The 21,102-nt window shown below is 42.1% G+C and overlaps 1 protein-coding gene across 2 annotated transcripts in view; it reads left to right on the top strand.

The window, feature by feature from the left end:
• The window catches only part of TRPM3 (transient receptor potential cation channel subfamily M member 3), a 212,994-nt gene that overhangs the window by 83,822 nt on the left and 108,070 nt on the right, over window positions 1-21,102 (top strand). For both annotated transcript variants that reach the window (XM_088475711.1, XM_088475710.1), the window contains exons 12-14: window positions 13,119-13,259; window positions 17,820-17,849; window positions 19,984-20,273. In XM_088475711.1, the coding sequence (XP_088331837.1) occupies window positions 13,119-13,259; window positions 17,820-17,849; window positions 19,984-20,273 (461 nt within the window). The remainder of the gene's footprint in view (window positions 1-13,118; window positions 13,260-17,819; window positions 17,850-19,983; window positions 20,274-21,102) is intronic.

Here is a 21,102-nt window from a genome sequence, read left to right as displayed (position 1 = left end):
GGATCGTCTATATGCTTAAAGCAGTTTACAGTTACACATTCTGAAAATGGTGCAAACTACCGGGTACAAACTCCTAAAAGCTTTGCTTTTTGGAGCTTAGTACATAGGGGTCAGATCATAGTCCCCATTGATAATAATGGGGACTGCAATTTTCAGCACTAATTAGCACTTTGCCGGAGATTTCTGTGAAATATCCTGCAATGTGCTTTTATAACATAACTACAATAAATAAAATTAGGCATAAACTGCAGTTTCTGCATAATTTTATGGGGAAAAAAAAAGTTTCTGCATAATTTTATGGAAAAACTGCTTGATACATAGGCCCCTAAATGTGAATAGCATACCTTTATTGACCCTCCCCCCAAAACTATTATTTCAACTTTATGATTAGTGAATAGGAAAACAGGTGCAGTATATTTTTTTAGCGTTTTGGAGGGCAGAGTATTGTTCCATATTTGCTAATGAATTCAGTAACAGAAATTGCTATGCAGACCTGTAGAAAAGGATAACAAGCGCCATCTTGTGGAATTATCAAAAAGGTACATTTTCTGACATTTAACATGGCTAATCCATATATTTAAGTATTAGGAATGTCTATTTGCTTTGTTCAGTTTTCTGATTCTTGTAAAGTTTTCATTAAGCTTGTAAAATGAACATTTTAAAGTAACTATAAACTATGAATTTATGAAGTAAAGCTTACCAACATGCAGCACAACATACAGTATCCCAATGATAACAGAGTTCACACTGCAGCCATTTTACTCCCTAAAGCAGTGATTCCCAACCTCGGTCCTCAAGGCACACTAACAGTCCTGGTTTTAGTTATATCCATGATTGTGCACAGATGGTTAAATAAAAATAACTGAAGTACTAATTAAGTCACTTGTGCTCAAGTATGGCTATCCATAAAACCTGGACTGTTAGTGTGCCTTGAGGAATTAGTAGTTGGGAATCCCTGCCCTAAAGTATTAACATGATAACCTTAGTCCATGATTTAATGTGGTTGTAGAGAGAGTGTAGACCCAGTCCAAAATACCATAAGAGAGTGTAGACCCAAAGATAGCCACCTAACAAGCACAAATGCCCCTGCTTGGAGTGGGATGCTCGGAACAGAGTGAAAATTGCAATCTGATGATAATGATAGCCGCAGGCCAGGTATGATTCGCTTAATACACTAGATTATGCAAATATAGTATAACCACTTTTGCTGCAATTTATTAGCAGGATTACATATTAGCAGAGTGACCAGGGTTAGGACACTGGGTCCATAACCTCTGGTTGAGGTTCTTAACATTACTCTGAGTCCTGGGAGTATTGATGGTGTGTGCTGGATTGGTGAAGAGCCCAGCAAAGATGATGGTGGCGGTTAGTCCACATGTAAAACAGCTTAGTTGCAGCCTGGAGCAATTAAGTATACTGGGTATTGTAGTGTGCCATGTGGAATTGGAGCATACACCCTAGAGGTGTGTGGCGCTGTGCTCCACTAGACAAGCAGTGGTAGTACAGGTTGTTTGGAACAACTATGGTGCTTTGAATGGCTGTAATGCTGGGGAGAGTCTCAGGGAACATCCGTTTAACATGGATGCCAAAGAGAAAAACGCGTTGAGAATAGCAGTGTAGTGCACCAAGTGAAAACGGAGCATACACCCTGGCAGGAGAAAGACGTGCTGTAGGACATATCGGAGGTCAGGCCTCCTGACAGAGCTGCGGTGGGTCCTAGAGACTGCCGGCTCTGATTAAAATGGATGGAGGCAGTGCTTCTCATCCAACACTCCTCCTCGCTCAAGACTGCTTTTCATTACATAAACACTGTGATCATAACACAACTTTTGAAGCCCCACCTGTATTAAGGCACAAAGGAGGTTATGCAATACAACATAATGAAAACATCAACATTCACATATGTTCCAGTCCTCATTCCTGTAAGAAAACACTCAAGATATGAGAAATCAAACTTTCTATCAACATGTCAGCAACATTGTTTTCACTGGATACATGATACACACTAAGGGGCCTATTCATCATAACTAAATTGGTGCACTACATATGCGGAAATGCTAGTTTCCGCAGGTTTAAGGTAACGGGTCATTCATCATCATGGGTCCGATATGACCACCTGATATTCAGCAAACTCCAAAACTTAAAGTGTTCAGAGTTTGCCTGCGAGAACAAACTCCATCTTCAGATATCACTTGTTCTTGGAGCCCCGCTACTTCCTATGGGAAGGAGTTCTGGGCATGCGAAGAGGGATCAGAGCAGATCCCTCCGCCGCCTCCTCAGTACCTCCGCAGTGGCTTTGCACATGCAACAGGAAGAGGTAAGTAACGCTGCTTCTGTAGCAGTGCTACTGATCGCAGGGACAGCTACTTTTCAGAGCAGCTGTTCCCGCACCGGAGCAATGATGAATTCCTCTGGTGATAAGAATCCCCCATGGTGAGGTGGATACTTCATCATCGGGAGTCATATGCCTCCGATGATGAATTGACCCCTAACTAAGGTATTCCCTATGAGCTTCCTGACAGAGTAATGTATGATAGTAATGTTGACGGTTTCCTCTGGACTAAAGATATCTAATTTACACTTAGGCCCGTATTCAATGAGGCGAAAAGTCCAGACTTTTCACCTGCTGGACTTTTCGCCTCCTTCGCCTGTTTTCCAGGCGGAAAAGTATCGCGCATGTGCCCGCTTTCCCCCGTATTCAATTCCAAACTAGGGGAAATCGGGAACAGGCGAAACTTTGATCGGTGAAAAAATACGGGAATGTTTTGGAAATAATTGTAGGACCCCCCTAAAGATGTCCAGACCTGGGGGATCACTATGGGTACCCCCGTTTTTGCCTGCAAAAGAAAGTCGGGCTTTTAAATAGTCGCGGTAGGTGTTTTTTTCCCGACTTTGAAGAAGTGATGCAGAAGAGCACTTAGCTTTTTCTTTTTAGTTTTTAAAAGTGTTCCCATCAAATTTGGGGTACCTGAAAATGGGTACTAGCATATTTTTAAGTCCCTTAACTAATTTTTTAAAAATTCTGCAAAAAAGCACCTGCCGCTAATAGCTTATTCTAGAAAACACCTGCCAGGACACATTTCATTTTAAGGGGGCATTCCCAAGGGTGCAGGCTATTTTTTTTAACCCCTAAACCCCAATTCTGCACTTTTTTTCACCTGCTAAAGGTAATCGAAAAAGGATCCCTGTTTTTTTTAAATGATCTTTCATCTATGAAAAAAACCAGGAATTTTCGGGAAATGTGCCTGGGACCCCCCTAAAGATGTCCAGACATGGGGATTCACTATGGGTACCTCCATTTATGTCTGCTAAATTATAGGTAGAATCTGATAGGTTGCTATGGGCAACAACTCCACTTCTAAAAACCCACACTTTAGTAAATATACCCACACTTTAGTAAATATACCCCTTGGTCTTTTGCTTGTCTACACTTCTAATTGTGTCTTGTCTTTGACTGCCACTGTAGGTGTTTGAATTTTTAGATAAACAGCTATTTACCCTACTTCTGCCCAAAATCTTTTGTCAAAACCTGCATCATACAGCTTAACTCTAGTACTCTCAACTATGGTTCTATTTACTCTTTAACTCACATAATTTTGTTCTGGTGAATAAGCAATAGTTAGCTGATGTAGTATGTAATCTCTTTTAAAATGGATGGCTAGGGGGTATATTTACTAAGCAGTGTTAGGAGACAGAGTGAAAAGTGATAAGGTGCCAGCGGAACGGGTATGAAATACAGCCGGCCGCATGGCCGGCGGTTTGATTCCCGTCAGCGGCAGCCCGACAGGAGCAGAGTGCGACGCAGCGGAAGCCCGACAGCGCTGGAAATCCCGATCGTGGATAGGTAAGTATCCACTAACCTAACCCCCCTAACCCTAACCCTCCTTAGGGGTGCCTAAACCTAAGTCCCCCCCGGGGGTGCCTAATCCTAACCCTCCCTCCCCCTAGCCTAACCCTAACCCTCCCGGGGGGGTGCCTAACCCTAAGTCCCCCCCGGGAGCCCTAAACCTAAAAGGCTGTCCGTTCGCGGTGCCCGGCATCACTACGATCGTGATGCCAGGCGCCGCTCTCCCGGCATCTGGGAAATGCAGGCGTCTACATCTAGACGCCCGGCATTTCACCTTTGCCGGGATAAGACAGTCGGGAAGCCGGCTGCCGGTATATAGGCAGTCGGCTTCCCGGTTGCTTCACGTGCCAGCCAATCAGCTCCCAACTGTCATTTTTCAAACACAGCCTGTGAGATGGCAGTTGGGAGCTGATTGGCTGGCACCTTATCACTTTTTACTCTGTCTCCTAACACTGCATAGTAAATAGACCCCTAGATCTCTGTTTTCATATTCTCCTCCATTGTCAGATCTTAGTACCTTTACTTTCAGACCTGCTTGGTTCTGTACAAGTCTTTTATACTCTATGAACATGTGTGTTACTTGACTTTTGTTTAGTCTGTTACTTCAGTTTTGTTCAATAGAAATTAAACATATGTCATCCTCGTAGCTTCATCGATGAGTGTCATGAAGTTTGCTTTCCCACTCTTGCATTCTACCTCCATTGAACAACAGACATCACTAACTCCAATGGCACTGTTGCTCTGGATGCAGAATTTGGAAAGGTGCAACGTGTTTACCTTTCATGCAGCTTTCACATGCTGGTCTTTCAGGATTGTTTACTGACAACCCAGTCACCATTCCATCAAGAGGCTTCTGTATATAATTGTACCCTATATGTAATAGTCTTCTGTGCCATAGCTGCATTGACTGGTTGGATTCAGTAGCTACCATTGCACAACATTTTACTATGTCTAGGGTTTAGCGTTGTGGGCACTGGGTTGCTGCAGCAATTACAGTCCTTATTTGGTTGTACACAACACACAGAACTGTTGCAAATTGGACTCTGTAGCCTCTTTTCTCCAGTGCACTACTGGCAATTAAATGAGTTCCTAGATCAGGCACAAATAGTAAATAATCAATGTCTGTGATGTACTGTAATTGTCCCAAGTTTTGTGGCACTGAGGACCTTGTCTCCTATTCCCCTGTTTACTGGCTCACACGGCTTTAATGACTTAAACCTACTTTCATTACAACTAAATGGCTGTCTGCTACATTTAATGCTGAGTCTTTCCTGCTGTCACGTTTAGGTGATAAGGTGCCCCTTGATACACTTGATCTGCACTCTGAGGCTTTATGTCCCAATTTGTGACTTTTGCAACATCTATACTCAGGGTTATTTTTCTGGAAAAATAGGTTCAGGAACTGTGGGTGGAGCTACTGGGAGTGGAGCAATATTATAGATATATAATATATATATATATTATATATATATATATATTAGGGGTGAGCTGGTTCGGTTCTACTCGGTTCCGTTCGGATGTTTTTACCGAATCTTATTGGGTATCAGCTGTCACGAGTTTTGGATAGCCAATAGGATTCGGTAAAAACACCCGAACGGAACCGAGTAGAACCGAGCCTGCACATCCCTAATATATATATATATATATATATATTTATATTTAAATTAGGGATGTGCAGGCTCGGATAGGTTCGAGTTTGCACGTTGAGTTCGGATTTTTCCCTCCAAAAAAACGGAACTCAGAAAGAGGCTAAACGTCATCTTACATGGACGAACATCATCATTCCTGGACAGTTTGGGAAGGCAAAGACTGATAACATGTTTATTAGTGTGGACCTTTAAAAAATGTACAATTTACAATTGCTTATTGTTTGAGTTGCTTTTAACACTTTGTCACATCTCATGTTTGTGGCTAACTCTGCTTATTTATTTTCACCAAAAAATACTGTTTAATACCATTCTTCACCACTTTTACAAATTTCCTATTAGATAGCTTTTACCACAATTTATTAAGCATACTAGTACACATCTGTAATGATTTCCAGTGTCAGTGCATCTTATTTTGGGGTACAGACTAATTCCCCCAATCTAATCAGTACTTTCTGCATTCGCCTATTTGCGTTTTTGCCTGTTCTGCAATTGAATATGGCGAATCACGGGGACGTGCATGCCGTGAATTTGCGTCTCAATCAGGCGAATGCGGCGGAAAGTACAATAGGCGAAAAGTTTCAGACTTTTCGCGTCTAAATGAATACGGGCCTTAGCCGCAAAGTGCATCTAACTCTGATACAAGCCTGTTATCTCACACTCCACAAAAATAGCTAAAGACTTCAGCAGCCTTTGTATAATCCATGTAGAGGGAGTGAGGCATCTTCAGTTTTCAAGTGTAATTGTCAAGAGCCAGTCACCAATTAGCCCCAAGTGCAGTCTCTCATTGTGAGAAAGATGGGGAGGTAGAAAGAAATAACCTTTCACTAAGGGTTCTCAGACAGAAGAGAGCTCTGTCTGTGTAGTAAAGCTTGTATTATTCTTTCTAAGTAATATGCATCTGTGCAGGGCCAGATTAAGATTTGTGGGTGGTCCCAGGGCAACTAACTTGTAGGGCCCCTACCAATAAAATTGTCAATAAGATATGCTGGTGGTCATATTAAAAAGTATAGTGTGCAAATACTCCCAGCACCACCAATGTGTTGAACACACTGTAGTGCCCCCAGTTCACATTATGCCACACACAAACTCTAGTTCATATATGTGAGTGGGCTGTTCTGTTGTTAATCCAGTATTGCATCTGTGATTAAATTCACCAGGAACACAGGGAGGGGTTTGCAAGCAGTGCCGTCATTCAGGGCACAGGGACCGGGAGGCTGCACCGTCACTGCCCCACATTCCATGCATTTGGCTTGCAGGGTGTCTGGAATGGTACCCTGCAGTCAGTATCTCTTTTGCAGAGCTGCCCAGGGTGTCCTGTGGATGCAGTGCTGTACTTCCTGATGTTTGTGACCCTGCCCCCTCTGCATAACATCATGAGGTAACGTGTTTAGGGGTGGGGCTGGCACAGGGTGCAGTGCCCCTCTGCTTCAACCCTAAAATTCACTGATTAACCCATCAAACTGTCAGACGTTTATATGAACATAAGTATTTATGAACTTAAATACAGTGTATTAGAAGTAGAGATGAGCGGTTCTGATTCTGTGGAATCCGAACCGCTCCGAACATTGGGGATCCGAGTCCACCCGAACCCTGTTCGGGTGTTCCCCGCCTGACTCGGATCCCCGTTCGGGGCCGAACGGCGGCCGCCTGATGTCGGATTCTCATTAGAGAATCTGACATCAGGGCTTCTATTGTGTAGGGCAGAGCGCTGTGATATAGCTCTGCCCTACACAGATACAAACACACAGCCGCCAGCAGACTCTCATTGGCTGCTGCACGGAGGGAGCCGGCTGGAGCTCACACATGAGCTCCGTCTTCCGGCTCCCTCCTCAGCGTGTGACAGCAGAGCGGACGGCGCGGGAGCGGGGATACAGGTAAGTTTTTTTTTTTTTTTACTTGTGCAAGGGCCGGGGGCGCCACTGGGGGGGGGTCTGCTACTGGGGGTCCATACTACTGGGGGGGCCTGCTACTGGGGGGGGCTATACTACTGGGGGGGTCTGCTACTGGGGGGGTCTGCTACTGGGGGTCCATACTACTGAGGGGCTATACTACTGGGGGGGCTTACTACTGGGGGTGGTCTGCTACTGGGGGGGTCTGCTACTGGGGGGTCCATACTACTGAGGGGCCATACTACTGGGGGGGCCATACTGGGGGGGGCATACTACTGGGGGGGCTTACTACTACTGGGGGGGGCATACTACTGGGGGGGGCTTACTACTACAGGGGGGGCCATACTACAGGGGGGGGCTAATACTGGGGCAGCCTACTACTGGGGGGGCCTGCTACTGGGGGGCCATACTACTGGGGGGCATACTACTGGGGGGGCCTGATAATGGGGGGCATACTACTGGGTGGCATGCTAATGGGGGGCATACTACTGGGGGGGCCTGCTAATGGGGGGCATACTACTGGATGGCATGCTAATGGGGGGCATACTACTGGGGGGGCCTGCTAATGGGGGGCATACTACTGGGGGGCATTCTACTGGGGGCACTGCATAGGGGACCCTACTACTAAGGGGACTGCATAGGGGGCACCACTGCTGGGGGCATTGTGTAAGGGACACCGCTACTGTGGGCATTGTGTAAAAGGGGCACTACTGTGGGCATTGTGTAAAAGGGGCACTACTGTGTGTCGTAACATAAATAAGAGACACTACTTTATGGTGTAATGTGAATCAGGCCCTATGTGCGGTGTAATGTGAATAAGATTGTGCACTGTGACTCCTTGGGCCGTAGCCCACTATTTAAACAAGTACTGTGACTCTGCTGGCCGTACCCACTGGGTGGGTGCACTACTTTTCATTTCTGCCACTGCTGTGTGGCAATGTGTCATAGATGTGCTTTATACTGTGGTGTCTGTGTCGTTGTGCCGCTGCTTTGTCGCTTAGTAACCAGTCAGCTCACTGCAACCTTTGGCCAATAATGTTGAAAACAATATTATAAGCTGTGATATGGTCTAAATTGACTGGAAATTAATGTTATTGAGGTTAATAATACGCTAGGAAGAAAAAAAAGACCAATTTATGTGATTTTAGCTTTTTTTGTAAATTTTTGTAAAAAAATCCAAATCCAAATCCAAATCCAAAGCCAGTCACCGCAGTTTGGCAAATCCAAATCCAAAGCCGGACGACGAATTAGAACCAAATCCAAATCCGGCAAAAATGGTCCGGCGCACATCCCTAATTAGAAGTGAGGACAAAGTAATCAATTATACTTTCACCATTTTAAGCTCTATTCCAGACACAATTCTCATAGCGGGACATATAATTTAATTGGTCTTGACACTTTAGCCACATTAATATGATGGGCAATGCAACTCACATTTGACTGAATCTCCCCCATAGAATGTACACTGTAAACTAAAGTACATGTCAGTCTGTGCCAATCGCTAAGTAAATGATCCACCTCTCAATTTAACCAAACCTTAAGCAATCGATTGAGATTCAGTTGAGCTTTTGACCTTTGTTTTAATCTACCAGTATATTAATAGTTACGTATTTCAGTAATTCTGTTTATTTTCTGATTGTATGTTCTGTGACAGGAGTTTGTACACTGCAGATATGCTGTAAACTCATATCTGATATTGTTGCTTCTTGTGTAAACCAAATGTTGAAATGCAATTCATACTGTGTTCAACTCAATCACCTGAGTATGTTTCAGTTTCCGTATTGAACTGTACTGTAAATCTCTCAACACTGTGATCTTTCCCTTCACGGTTGTTGTAGCGATATTGATATTGTGTTGTGTAAATAGCAGTGGCATAAACCACAAATGGATTTTAAGCCATTTTACAATAGATGCTCTGTGGTCAGGAAATGCTCACTATGGTCTGACTGAAGATTCAAAATGGAAAGGTAAGCTTGAGATCAGCTCCATAAATATGTAGTAATTGTGAACATACATAGACCAGGTGTCACTCTGACTGTGCAATTTTTTACAGTCATAGGGGGCAATTCAATTGTTTTATCGCACCTGTGTTAATGGGTGCCCTATGGGTGATATTCAATTGTTTATGTTAATGAGTGTGAGTGCCACAGGTAACCATTACTTATTTTATAAATATTAGGATAGAGTAAATCAATTTAATCTTATGTATAATGCAAAAAATTTTAATATTATAATAGACTTGAAAGTCCAGCAAATCGGAATATTTTTTCTTCTCTAAGGGTGGGTACACACCTAAATGACCAGCAATCATGCCGATATTCAGGATGATTTGCCTTCACCTTGGACATCGCATGATTGCTGGTACACACTTAAATGATTTAATGAACTATGGAACAATCACTGTTCCATCCTTCATTAATATGTACAGCTTCACATGCAATATCGTGTGATTGACTGTACAGAACGGCTAATCACACGATATTGCATGCGACCGCGGGAGCGCGCAAATCGGGCATACACTGCACGATATGCCCAATTTATCATCCCGATTTACCCAAATTGGCCAAATCGGGCCGATATCGTTCAGATGTGTACGCAGCCTATATTCTGTATGTATTCTTCAAGTTTACCCAGACTTACACAGATTGTGTATATTTGGAGATTTATAGCAAATTGAGTTATCAAAGCTTGGAGAGAAATAAAGTGGATAGACATAAGTAGGGTACACACTTGTCCAATCCATGGCAGATCCGACTCCCAACCGATGGGTCTGCTCAACATTGGACAAGTTTGTACCCGACACCGACCAACCCACAGACCCGATCCTGGTCGCCTGTTGGGTCTCCTGGTTTTTAAACATTCTTAAAAACTAGGAGACCTGACCACTGACCAGATGACCAATACTGTAGTATGTAGGCTGCGGAGACCAGAGCTGGCGATCAATCTCTGGTTCCAGCAGCCCAACATACCATCAGGGATACCGCACTGTCCGCCACTGCTGCGGGACATGGCGGGCATGGCGGTGGGAGGCGGCGGGACATGTGGGCATGGTGATGGGATGATGCGACAGTAGGCGGTGGTGGGAGGTGGCAGCGGTACATTACCGGAGGTGGCAGCTGGCGATGGTGTGGCTTCGGAGGCTTCCTTTTTCGTGGCGCCATTTTTGAAATGAAGATGGCTATGGCGAGCCAATCATGGCTCACCGCGTCATCACCCCACCCCATAGCACCAACTTATATAAGCCAGCTCAAGGCAGCGGGTGTCAGTCCAACAGTGGAAGAGGAGTGATGAAGAGCTCCTGCAGATGGAAGATGCCGGGAAGTCCTGGATGGGCGGTGGCCATGTAAAGGAGCTTAAAGGCCACCGCCCTCCAGGTGAAGGTGCAGTGAAATAAATATTTTTAAACATTCTGTTTTGTTTTTATTTTAACATTTCTTTTAAAGGGGTGCTATAGGTAACAGTGGGCCATTAATGCCCTGCCTGCTGGTACTTGTGGTTCTCCAAGTACCAGCATGCGGTGGAGGCTTGCTGAGACCTGTAGTTCCACCTGTAAAAGACAATGTTACACTTTTAGTAATGAACTATCAACTTGGGACCCACAGCCCAGGGGTGTTGGGGATAGACTCGGGCTTCAGCTCTGACCTTGGGTGCCCTTGAGATGGGGGACCCCTTTATTGGGGGGTCTCCACTTCCCCAGGAATCCCTGGCCTGAGCTGACTAGTTAGGGGGCATGAATGCTTTGGCCCGGGGGACCCTGTGAAGTGTGCCCCTGGCTGTGGCATTACCCCACCTGCTAGTTGAGCCCGGTGCTGGTTCTGAAAATACGGGGGACCCAGTGCCACCTCGAGGCATGTTCGTCCAGTGCGGTCAAACAGGGGCACCACCCCATAGAGGGTGCACCCCTCCCAACCATCCCTATTTTCAGCAGGATATTTCCGTTTTTTGGGCACTGCTGCGCTGTTCCACCCATGGGCCGAAGTGTCCCACCGGTGGTCGGGAGGTTGGGCACCCCAACCACCGCAGCTGTGCGGCAGTGCCAGCCCCGGAGTAGTGGAATGGATGCCGTGCGCATTCAGTGCAGGGAGAGGGCTGGGGGCAGCCCAGCTACTAAAGGAGTGCTGGGCTTGCCCCCAGCCTTATGTTAAATTGGAGGCGTGCCATACCGATGCACCCCCAATTAGCGTAATTTAGGGAGGCGGCCCTTTTTCAGATTATCATAGGACAAGGATTACCATAGGCCATGCCCCCTTTTCGCAGGGTAGATGGGCACCGGAGTCCCTCTGCACAGGGCGCTGCTCCTCCTCGAGCCTGCCCTGGGGGGACCCCTACTTGTTTTGGGTTGTTCCTTGCATTTTTAGAACCAGTGCCAGCTCCAAGAGCCCGGGGCTGGTTATGCCAGTGTGGAGGAGACCTCACGCCGTTTTTTTTTTTTTTTGGAAGCTTAAAATCCAGTCCCCATCCAATAATCAGAGTATTAATTCTCAACCTTCCCCTCTTCACCATTTTTAATAATTAAATTCTTCATTAGTAAATCCCCTTTCCTACGCAGCCAAATCTATGTTTTACAGCAGACACAGATTGGAGGTATGCTGAAAAATTGGACAAGTGAGTAGCAAGGATTGGATGTAGAATCTGTGAGCAGGTCTGCAGTAGGATTGTGTACACAGTCTGGTCTGCGGTGGATTGGACAAGTGTGTACCCAGCTATAGAGTACCAATCATCAGCTTCTGTCATCTTTGAAACACAACTTGTAAAGTGGCAGTGAGATGCTGATTGGTTGGTACTTTATCTCTCTCCACAATGGGGGTTATTCAATTCTAAGAGTTCCCGGAGCTATTCAAATGACCGCGCTGTTAAGTTTGACTGGAACCACTTAAGTCAGAGAATGCCAGTTACCGCGCCTTAAGCTGGGTGTTTAGTTACACTAACCAGCATTCTCCAACTAAAGTGCCGGCCACAAGGCTGTTAGAGCAGCGCTAAGCCAGAAAAAAAGCATCACGGCTGGCACTTAAATTGCATCTCAGAAGGGTGCAAGCAAAATCCTCTAGTCAGACTAAACAGTGCAGTCAACTGAACAGCTCTGGGAACTCCTTCCCAGGGCTATTCAACATCGCGCTGAATTGAATCGCCCCTTTATCTCTCTCCGAGATTTGATAAATCTCTCCCTAACTTTAACACAGATTTTGAAAAAAATCAACTGATTGGATGACCCAGAGCTATCCATGTCTGATATTTCCAGAGAAATATGCAAAGACAAAAAATAGGTAAATAATGTATTCAGCACGACCATGTATACCACAATCATATATAAATATTTTTAATCTACATCCATAGAAATCTCCTCACTTAATAGCACACAACAATTGTCATAATGGTCTGTTGTGCTGCAGTTACGTGAACACATAAAGACAAGGAAGTTCCGCTCTCTGAGGGCAGTTGCGTGCTAGCCACTCGGGATTACAATTGATAACTGTAATGTTCATCGATTGCTGCACCTTCTTATTTAATTTATGTCTTCTTTCCAAGCGAGAATATCCAGGTTTCGGTTGGATCTATTTTAAGGTGAATTACATAGCCTAATATACTTCATTTGTTTCCATACATTTCAGTTCATTTTTTTTAAATCAATTATTTTAAATGTAATACTTGTTTTATTGTATTTTTATAAACCTTGATGTCACCTCCTATTTTTGTGTGTCTGCTCCTCCATCCTTGTGTGTGCCTTTTTCACAGGGAAATCTACCTCCAGATTACAGGATAAGTTTGATCGATATTGGTCTGGTTATTGAGTATCTGATGGGAGGAGCGTATCGTTGCAACTATACCAGGAAAAGGTTTCGAACTCTTTATCACAATTTATTTGGGCCAAAAAGAGTAAGTTAACATTTTACATTACATTAACATATTGAGATCTGCCCATACATTCCCTTGTTGAATAAAGATACAATTGTAATGAGGAAGGAATTATATTTGTTATTGTATGGGTAAAATTATGTTGTATTTATTGTATGAGTCTGTTTGGTCATACAGTATGTTTGTAATAAATCCATAGAGTAATATAAATGGACAAGGACAGACAAACTAAGAAAGATGGTATTATTTTGGACAGCAATAATAATTGGTTCAATATGTGAGAAAGAATATACATATGTGTCCACATACACCTATTCTTAAATCGCACCAAATAGTCCCACTATGGACTATTCAACTACGTCACGCCATACGTCTCACCACTCTGTTTCAAAGTATGCATCTTATTCACAACACTAATGTGACAGAATGACAAAGCACATGGAATCCTGAGTACTTGCGCTGGCATTGCAGGCAGCTGCTGTGTGCGAACCAAATGCTAACCTGGGTACATAGACATCAGTCTGAGGACCAGTAAGAGTGAGCCACTCCATGCTTTAGCCACACATCACTGTGCTTAATTTGTGACTCAATACCAATTCCTTTGCGACAAAAATACGAATCCTAAGTGCCTAGGACACTGGAAGTGACTTTATATACAGCTCAGTTGCAAATAAGATACTACATTTAGGAAAAGGTGCAAAAGTCTGGGAATTGCTACCTGGGGTGGAGCGTCTCAGTTGCGACAAGTGTCTCACGCCATATGGAGCTAAAAGGATAGCTGTATGAGAACACTTCTGTATGCAGGATCATCTCTAAAACACACATAACCTTGTGCCAGCATGTTGCCTGAAACATACATTTAGAGATGAAGTTCAGGTATAATTTAGCAGCAGAACAGGCCATTTCACATGGTAGCAAATTTTGGAGATACAATGTTTGAATTACGTTTTTCCTTCCCCATGCCATGTAATGGCATTCTACATCATGTTTGTTAAGTCCTCTTTCTGTTGAATTTACTTCTATAATCTATAAATGTAGCTGATAACCAGGTCAATTCATTCTGCTCTATGGTGTGGTTTGGGTATAAGGAAGAGGTCTAGGTGAAACTTAATTTATTTAGATTCAAACAATAGTTTGATGCAATCAATTTCACACTTTGCAAGAATATAAAATAAACAAAATCGGACAGGAGAGTAATTCTAATGACTAGCCCAAATGCATGCACTTTGAGTAATCATAATGCCAATTTATTACATAGTATACTTTTAACAAATTTTGAGATAGATAAATCATTTGCAATCGCAGAAATGTCATATTTTAGTTGTGAAGCATTTCATTTTTGTTATTATTATATGTTTTAATATATAACAGTTAAAGACATTGAGGTAAATTTACTAAGGGGGTCGGTTTTTGGTCATTTTCCCAACAATCGATTATTCAACTTAGAAAAGAATAGGATCTGCAGATTTACTAATGGTCGGTTTTACAAGCAACCAATAAATGACGGCAAACTACCAAAAACCCTACTTTAGAACATCTAACCAACAATCGATTTTTCAACATCAATCAAATTCTCAATTCACACTCAAATCCTCATTCTTTCATCTGAGGAACATAGCCACAATAAAGCACTTTATTCCCGCAGAAGATCTGCCTAAATACATGCATTTTATATCATCACGCCTAGACTACTGCAATGCCCTTTACTTGGCTCTCCCAACAAAATAATTGCACTGCTTGCATCTGGTACAAAATGCAGCTGCCAAGCTATTAACCAACCAACCTCGTTTCAGCCACATAACACCTATTCTCTACTCCCATCACGGGCTGCCTCTAAGATTGCTTTCAAGATTAACTTACTGACCTTTAAAGCTCTACATGGCCAGGGCCCAAGGTACTTGAAGCAGCTTCTGATCCCTTACTGTCCCACTTGATCACTGTGATCCATTGACAAAGAATCTCCTGGAATACATTTGGGGGTCGAGCTTTCAGTTTTGTGGCTCTGACTCTATGGAACTCGCTTCCTCACACAGTTGGAGAAATCTCCACTCTAGAATCCTTCAAAAAAGACTCAAGACTTTCCTGCTTATCCAAGCATTTCACTAATGTCCCTTGTTAAGCTTGTTTTGTATTTTGTGCTGTAAAGACAAATGTAAAGCACTTTGAGTCCTATTAGGAGAAAAGTGCTATATAAATAACATTATTATTATTATTATTATTATTATTACATATAAAAGAATAGGATCTGGAGATTTACTAATTGACGGTTTTACCATGAACCAGACTGACCACAAAATGACAGAAAAGCCGCCTAAACAATAAATCTGTCTGTGGTAGGCATGTTTGGAAGAAGCATTGCACAGATCACTATGATCTGTGCAGGCTTCATTAGGTTCAAAAGTTATCAAAGACTTAAAAAAACATGGGCACCCCCACCCCGCAAAATCCATAACCAGCCACGGCCTCTCAGTCTGGGCCAGTATTGGTAAATCATGGGAAAAAACAGCATGAGGTTCCCCCTATTTCCCCCCTATAGTTCCTCAGAAAGGGGGACCCCATTTTTGGTCCCCAATTTCCAAGAAATTCCAGCCCTGGGCTGACCAGTTTGGGGCTGGTTAATGTGATGGCAGGGGGATCCCATGATGTTTGTCCCCTGCTATTGCATTATGCCCCCGGCTGGTTCAACCCAGTGCTGGTAGTTCCACAGAAGGGGGAACTCTAATTTATTTTTGGGGTCCCCAGATTCTGAAGAATTTTTAACCTAACAAAGCCTGCACAGATCAAAGTGATCTGTGCAGTGGTTTTGTTAAGGCAGGTTTGCCGTTGTATTTTCACTTCTATTTGCCATCGGTTTTGAATTGAAAGATGAAAAACGATGGCATTTATAGCAGTAAAAACTGACCAACATCGATGTTGGGTTTCAATTGAAGCAGAAACCTGGTGGATGATAAATAGTCAGGTTTTAGACAGGTAAATGCTTTCAATGCCTGTCGGTAACTGTCAGTTTTAGTTTACAACTAAGATCGATGGTAAGTAAATTTACTCCTTTGACTGTCTAAAACTCAAATATATACACACTAGTAAGATAAAATAAGTGACCAGTACAATACAGACCCCATCCAGTCACCTCAGTAATGGGGCAAATTAGATAAGATAATTAGCAGCAATGTGCCAGGTGAACCGCTCTATTCAGCTACAAACATTTTGACCTAATACAATAGCTCAGCATCGCTAGTAATCCTGAGCTCTACTATGATGTGCGAGGAAAATCTAGTGATGTTGCTGGTCTCAATGTGTCCTCTAAGTGTAATAAGAATGATTTTGTTTGTAAGCCTTTTAGAAAAAGTCCTGGAGCCCCATCCTGATAGCCATTAGTTATTATTGTAAAACAGCATCAGTAGAAAAAATTATCCCTATATAGTTTCATTTTACTGGGAGTGAGCATCTATTGTAATTATTTTTCTCTGAGATGTCTATGTGTAAGCATCTATGAACTGGGTGGGGTAGACTAACCACTAGAAGGTTCACTGGGCTGGGCCAATTTGTAGCAAAATCAGATCATTAAAACCTCCTCAACACAAATGGTACAACCATAAAAGATAGATAGATAGATAGATAGATAGATAGATAGATAGATAGATAGATAGATAGATAGATACAAGGGCGGAACTAGCGGTGGTGCAGCCAGTGCATTGCACCAGGGCCCGACACAATGAACAGGCCCACAGGCAGCGGCAATAATAACAGGCAAGCCAGGTACTATAATGAGTCAGATTGACTCATTATAGTACGCTGGTGGCTTCTGCAGGAGAAGCTAGGCGACAGTCCAGCCGGAAGAAAGGAGGAGGAAGTCCCCTCTTTTTCCCTCCTCTCATCACACCCCATTGCATACCTCCCAACTGCCCCATTTCAGTGGGACAGTCCCACTTTTCGGACATTGTAATGCTGTATCACCTGCAGACCACAGTGTCCTGCAGGCCAGTGGGAGGTTGGCTGGGCACTCTGTCATGCATGTGCTCATCATCCTCCTTGTGCAGGGAGAGGATGGGGTGTGTTCCATAGCTCCTGGAGATCTGTCTAAGCCCCCAGCATGACAAAAATTTGCTTACCAGGGGGCGGGGCTGCGTGTCACCTTCGGTATGCGGACAAAAGTCCTGTTGCTATCCTTCTCAATGTTGGGAGGTATGCTTTTGTGTGTGTATTAGGAGAGGGTGTGCAAGGAGGGGGGGGCAAAGCATATTGTTGCACCTGGGCCCAGCACAAGCTAGTTCCACAGTAGATAGAGAGAGAGAGAGAGAGAGAGAGAGAGAGAGAGAGAGAGAGAGAGAGAGAGAGAGAGAGAGAGATTTCTATAAAACAATATTGTCTTTGGGAAGCAAAGGAGTGAGGTAAACAATACACAATATACATTGCTGGCTGCTGCCACCCTATAAATCATTAATTCAATCTCTTCTATTCCCAAAACATTAACACCTTCTGATTACCTATTCTTTGTTTTTGAATATTATACAGTTGCATTACATGTAAGTACTACAGTATATATTATATATGTTGACATGTTTATTATTATATCCCAAACAGCCAAAAGCACTGAAGCTATTAGGAATGGAGGTGAGTTTATCTTCTGTTAACTATGGCAGTGATCCCTAATGGCCAGTGTCGCTCTTTGGGGTCTATTCATGAAGCAGTGAAAAGAGTGGAGAAGTGTGCCAGTGAAGAAGTTGCCCATGGAAACCAATCAGCTCCTACCTATCATTTTAAAGAATGTACTTGATAAATGCAACCTCAAGCTGATTGGTTGCCATGGGCAACTTCCCCACTGGCACACTTCTATCTTTTCACTGCTTCATGGACCTCTTTTTTTTAAGGAAGGGAGGGTGGATTTACCTAAACATTGGAGTTTGAATAATGTTAAATTAATCATTGCTGTTTTGTATTTGTATTTTCCCCAATGGGTTGTGGGCACTGGGGATAAGTTTATGGAACCAATAAACATGAATCCTAAAAAGAAACACCAGTTTTCTAATACATGAGATAAAGATGTCAGTCTGTGTCTTATTTTCATTATTTAGGAATTATAGATATAATTATATTGCTTGTTGACATAGAATATCATAATTTATTTTTGTTCAAATATATTTTTTAGAATACACAAGTAATAGTATAACATCTTGTAGATTTATTTGCTTTAATAATCATTCATACATTAATATATTAATTAAAATGTAAAATAATGACACTTATGCAGTTGTCAAAGGTCAGTGGAGAGGGTAAAGCTGCACACACTTTGGCAAGTCATCTGACATTATTATGTGTAAATAGCTATAGCAGATACCATGCATTTCCCAGTGCTGTCTCTGCTTTCCCTTCTGGGCTGTATGCAATCTGTTGTAATAGTTTGAATGTAGGATCACTTAGAAGAAACTAAATTTACCTTTTTTGAGAATTAACTTGCTGCCTGATATAGATTATATTTGAGTATGTGTGGGCATATTTATCAAAAGATATTTGCAGGATATCCCCTTAAGGAAATGTGTGGTGACTGCGTTTTCGATCACAAAAGCAGTCTCCATAGTTTTCTATGGGGGGCTGATAAATTGTCAAATTTACCAAACTCCGAAATGTGAAACATTCTGGATCTTGGCCCCGATTACCATTGTATCTTATGGGCTATACTGAACAATGTTTTATGGATCCCTCCCTGGTACTGTATCTGCTCACACATGTGTGGTCTGGTGACCACACATGTGCAGGAGCACAGCCGAGGACAGAACCCGTAAGTAAAGAGATTGGAAATATTTGTTTTGTGATCGGCACCCCTGAGAGTGCGTTGCAGCACCTCGTTTGGGAACCACTGATATACAGTATAAATATTATTTATATTCCCAGTAAATTTCAAAAAGTACATCCATTGCTAAAATATTTTAGAGAACATTTTATTTTTCATTATCCTCAAATTGTTTTACCCATCTCTAGATTTTTAATGTTCCTTTGTGGAAACTATAGTTATTCCTATTTCCAAAATCGTATGTACTGTAATGGTAAGAAAGAAGAGTATACATGTAATAAAAATTAAGTTCAGGTGCAGAATTCCTGTAACTATATTTTTGAACATTAACCAACTAAAGACATAACCTTTGTTTCTACTATAAGCATTGAAATATAGCTTTTTATTTTTTTAAAAATTAAATGGTAAAACTGTCCTGTAACATATATTTGCAGTAAACATATCATATTATCTTGAGGCTCGGTACTCTAATTTCACAATGGGATGCAGTTTAGCTCTTTTTTTCCAGACGTACCTTTCTAGGTTAGCTTGAAATATAATTTTAATATAATGTTAGTTACATCTGTATAGCTATTCCTAAAATCAGTTTATTAAATGCTTAATTATTAATTTGTAGGTTTATTGTTGAAAAATAATGTAACACTTGTAATTAGTCATAGAGGATGGCACAGCAAATATAAAAATGATTTACGGTATAGTTTGAGATTAGAATTATCGTACAAATATTGTACAATATAGGTAAATATAAGCAAAGAAATGCTATAAAAAACAATAAACCAAAAATACACACTAATTACACTCAGGGTCATTTTAAATTCCTCATTTGTAATTTTACTTTTATCTCCAACCCATGTGTTATTGGTACTGAGATAAGTATCAGTAAACAGCTTGAATATTTATCTTTGAATGTGACTGTGATAATGCGATCTAAACATCTAATCATGATGTCTGTGACAGGATGACATCCCGATGAGGAGAGGGAGGAAGACTACAAAAAAGGGAGAAGAGGAGGTCGATATTGATTTAGATGACCCAGAAATAAATCATTTCCCTTTTCCTTTCCATGAGCTCATGGTATGGGCCGTGCTGATGAAGAGGCAGAAGATGGCTCTGTTCTTCTGGCAGCATGGGGAGGAGGCAATGGCCAAAGCTCTAGTAGCCTGCAAGCTCTGCAAAGCAATGGCACATGAAGCATCTGAAAATGACATGGTGGATGACATATCACAAGAGCTAAATCACAACTCCAGGTTAATATAATTATTCATGAAGTCAAATATTCACCTTTTTTTAAATAAAAGTGCAGATCAACAATTATAGTGGCTCTAAAGTCTACATACTAGTATGGGAATTGCAGGTTTCATGTTGGAATTCTTCAAGTCATATAGCTTTCGATATTTAATGTAACATTGAAATCAACAACATGCAATTGAAAATTGGGGGGGAGAAGTGAAAATAAAAATAAAAAACCTTTGAATACCCTGGTTACATAACTGTGTATACCCTTTCATAATATGGTCACATTCAAAATCATGTTCAAAGGTAATTAGCATTTACCTGCCAGCAGTGAAAGTGAAATCAGCTGTTTCTTTAGGATTTCTTGCAGTTTTCTTGGTTTCTTCATACTGGGATAGCTACAGTCGTCAAGGAGTTCTTAAATCATCTACAACATCTCACTGTTGGAGTATGAAAGAATGTCAAAGGCATTACATTTATTAATTAATAATAATAATAATAATAATAATAATAAAAACTTTGTTTGAATAACGCTTTTCTCTAGTAGGACCCAAAGTCGCTTTAAAGACATCAGAAAACATGGTACATTGTACAAGGATTTGGTATTGCAGAAAATTGAAAACAACACTAAGGATTCTGTCTTTGAACCTCTATATACCCCTGCCTATACCTTCTAATATCCTGCCTATAAACCTCTAAGGATGACGCTAATTTGCGTACGCAGTCATACAGTAAATAAAGACTCCAGACCTAGAACCTGTGGTTCCAAAGCACAAAGTATTATTCAAGTAAAAGTACAGCAGTTACACGCTATGATCCTCATATAATCTTAGCGCAAAGAGA

The sequence above is a fragment of the Taudactylus pleione genome, unplaced genomic scaffold, assembly GCF_031769625.1.
Source record: "Taudactylus pleione unplaced genomic scaffold, aTauple2 ptg000177l, whole genome shotgun sequence".
Taxonomy (NCBI): domain Eukaryota; kingdom Metazoa; phylum Chordata; class Amphibia; order Anura; family Myobatrachidae; genus Taudactylus; species Taudactylus pleione.
The sequence above is the reverse complement of the archived record's forward strand: the minus strand, read 5'-3'. Positions and strand labels throughout refer to the sequence as shown.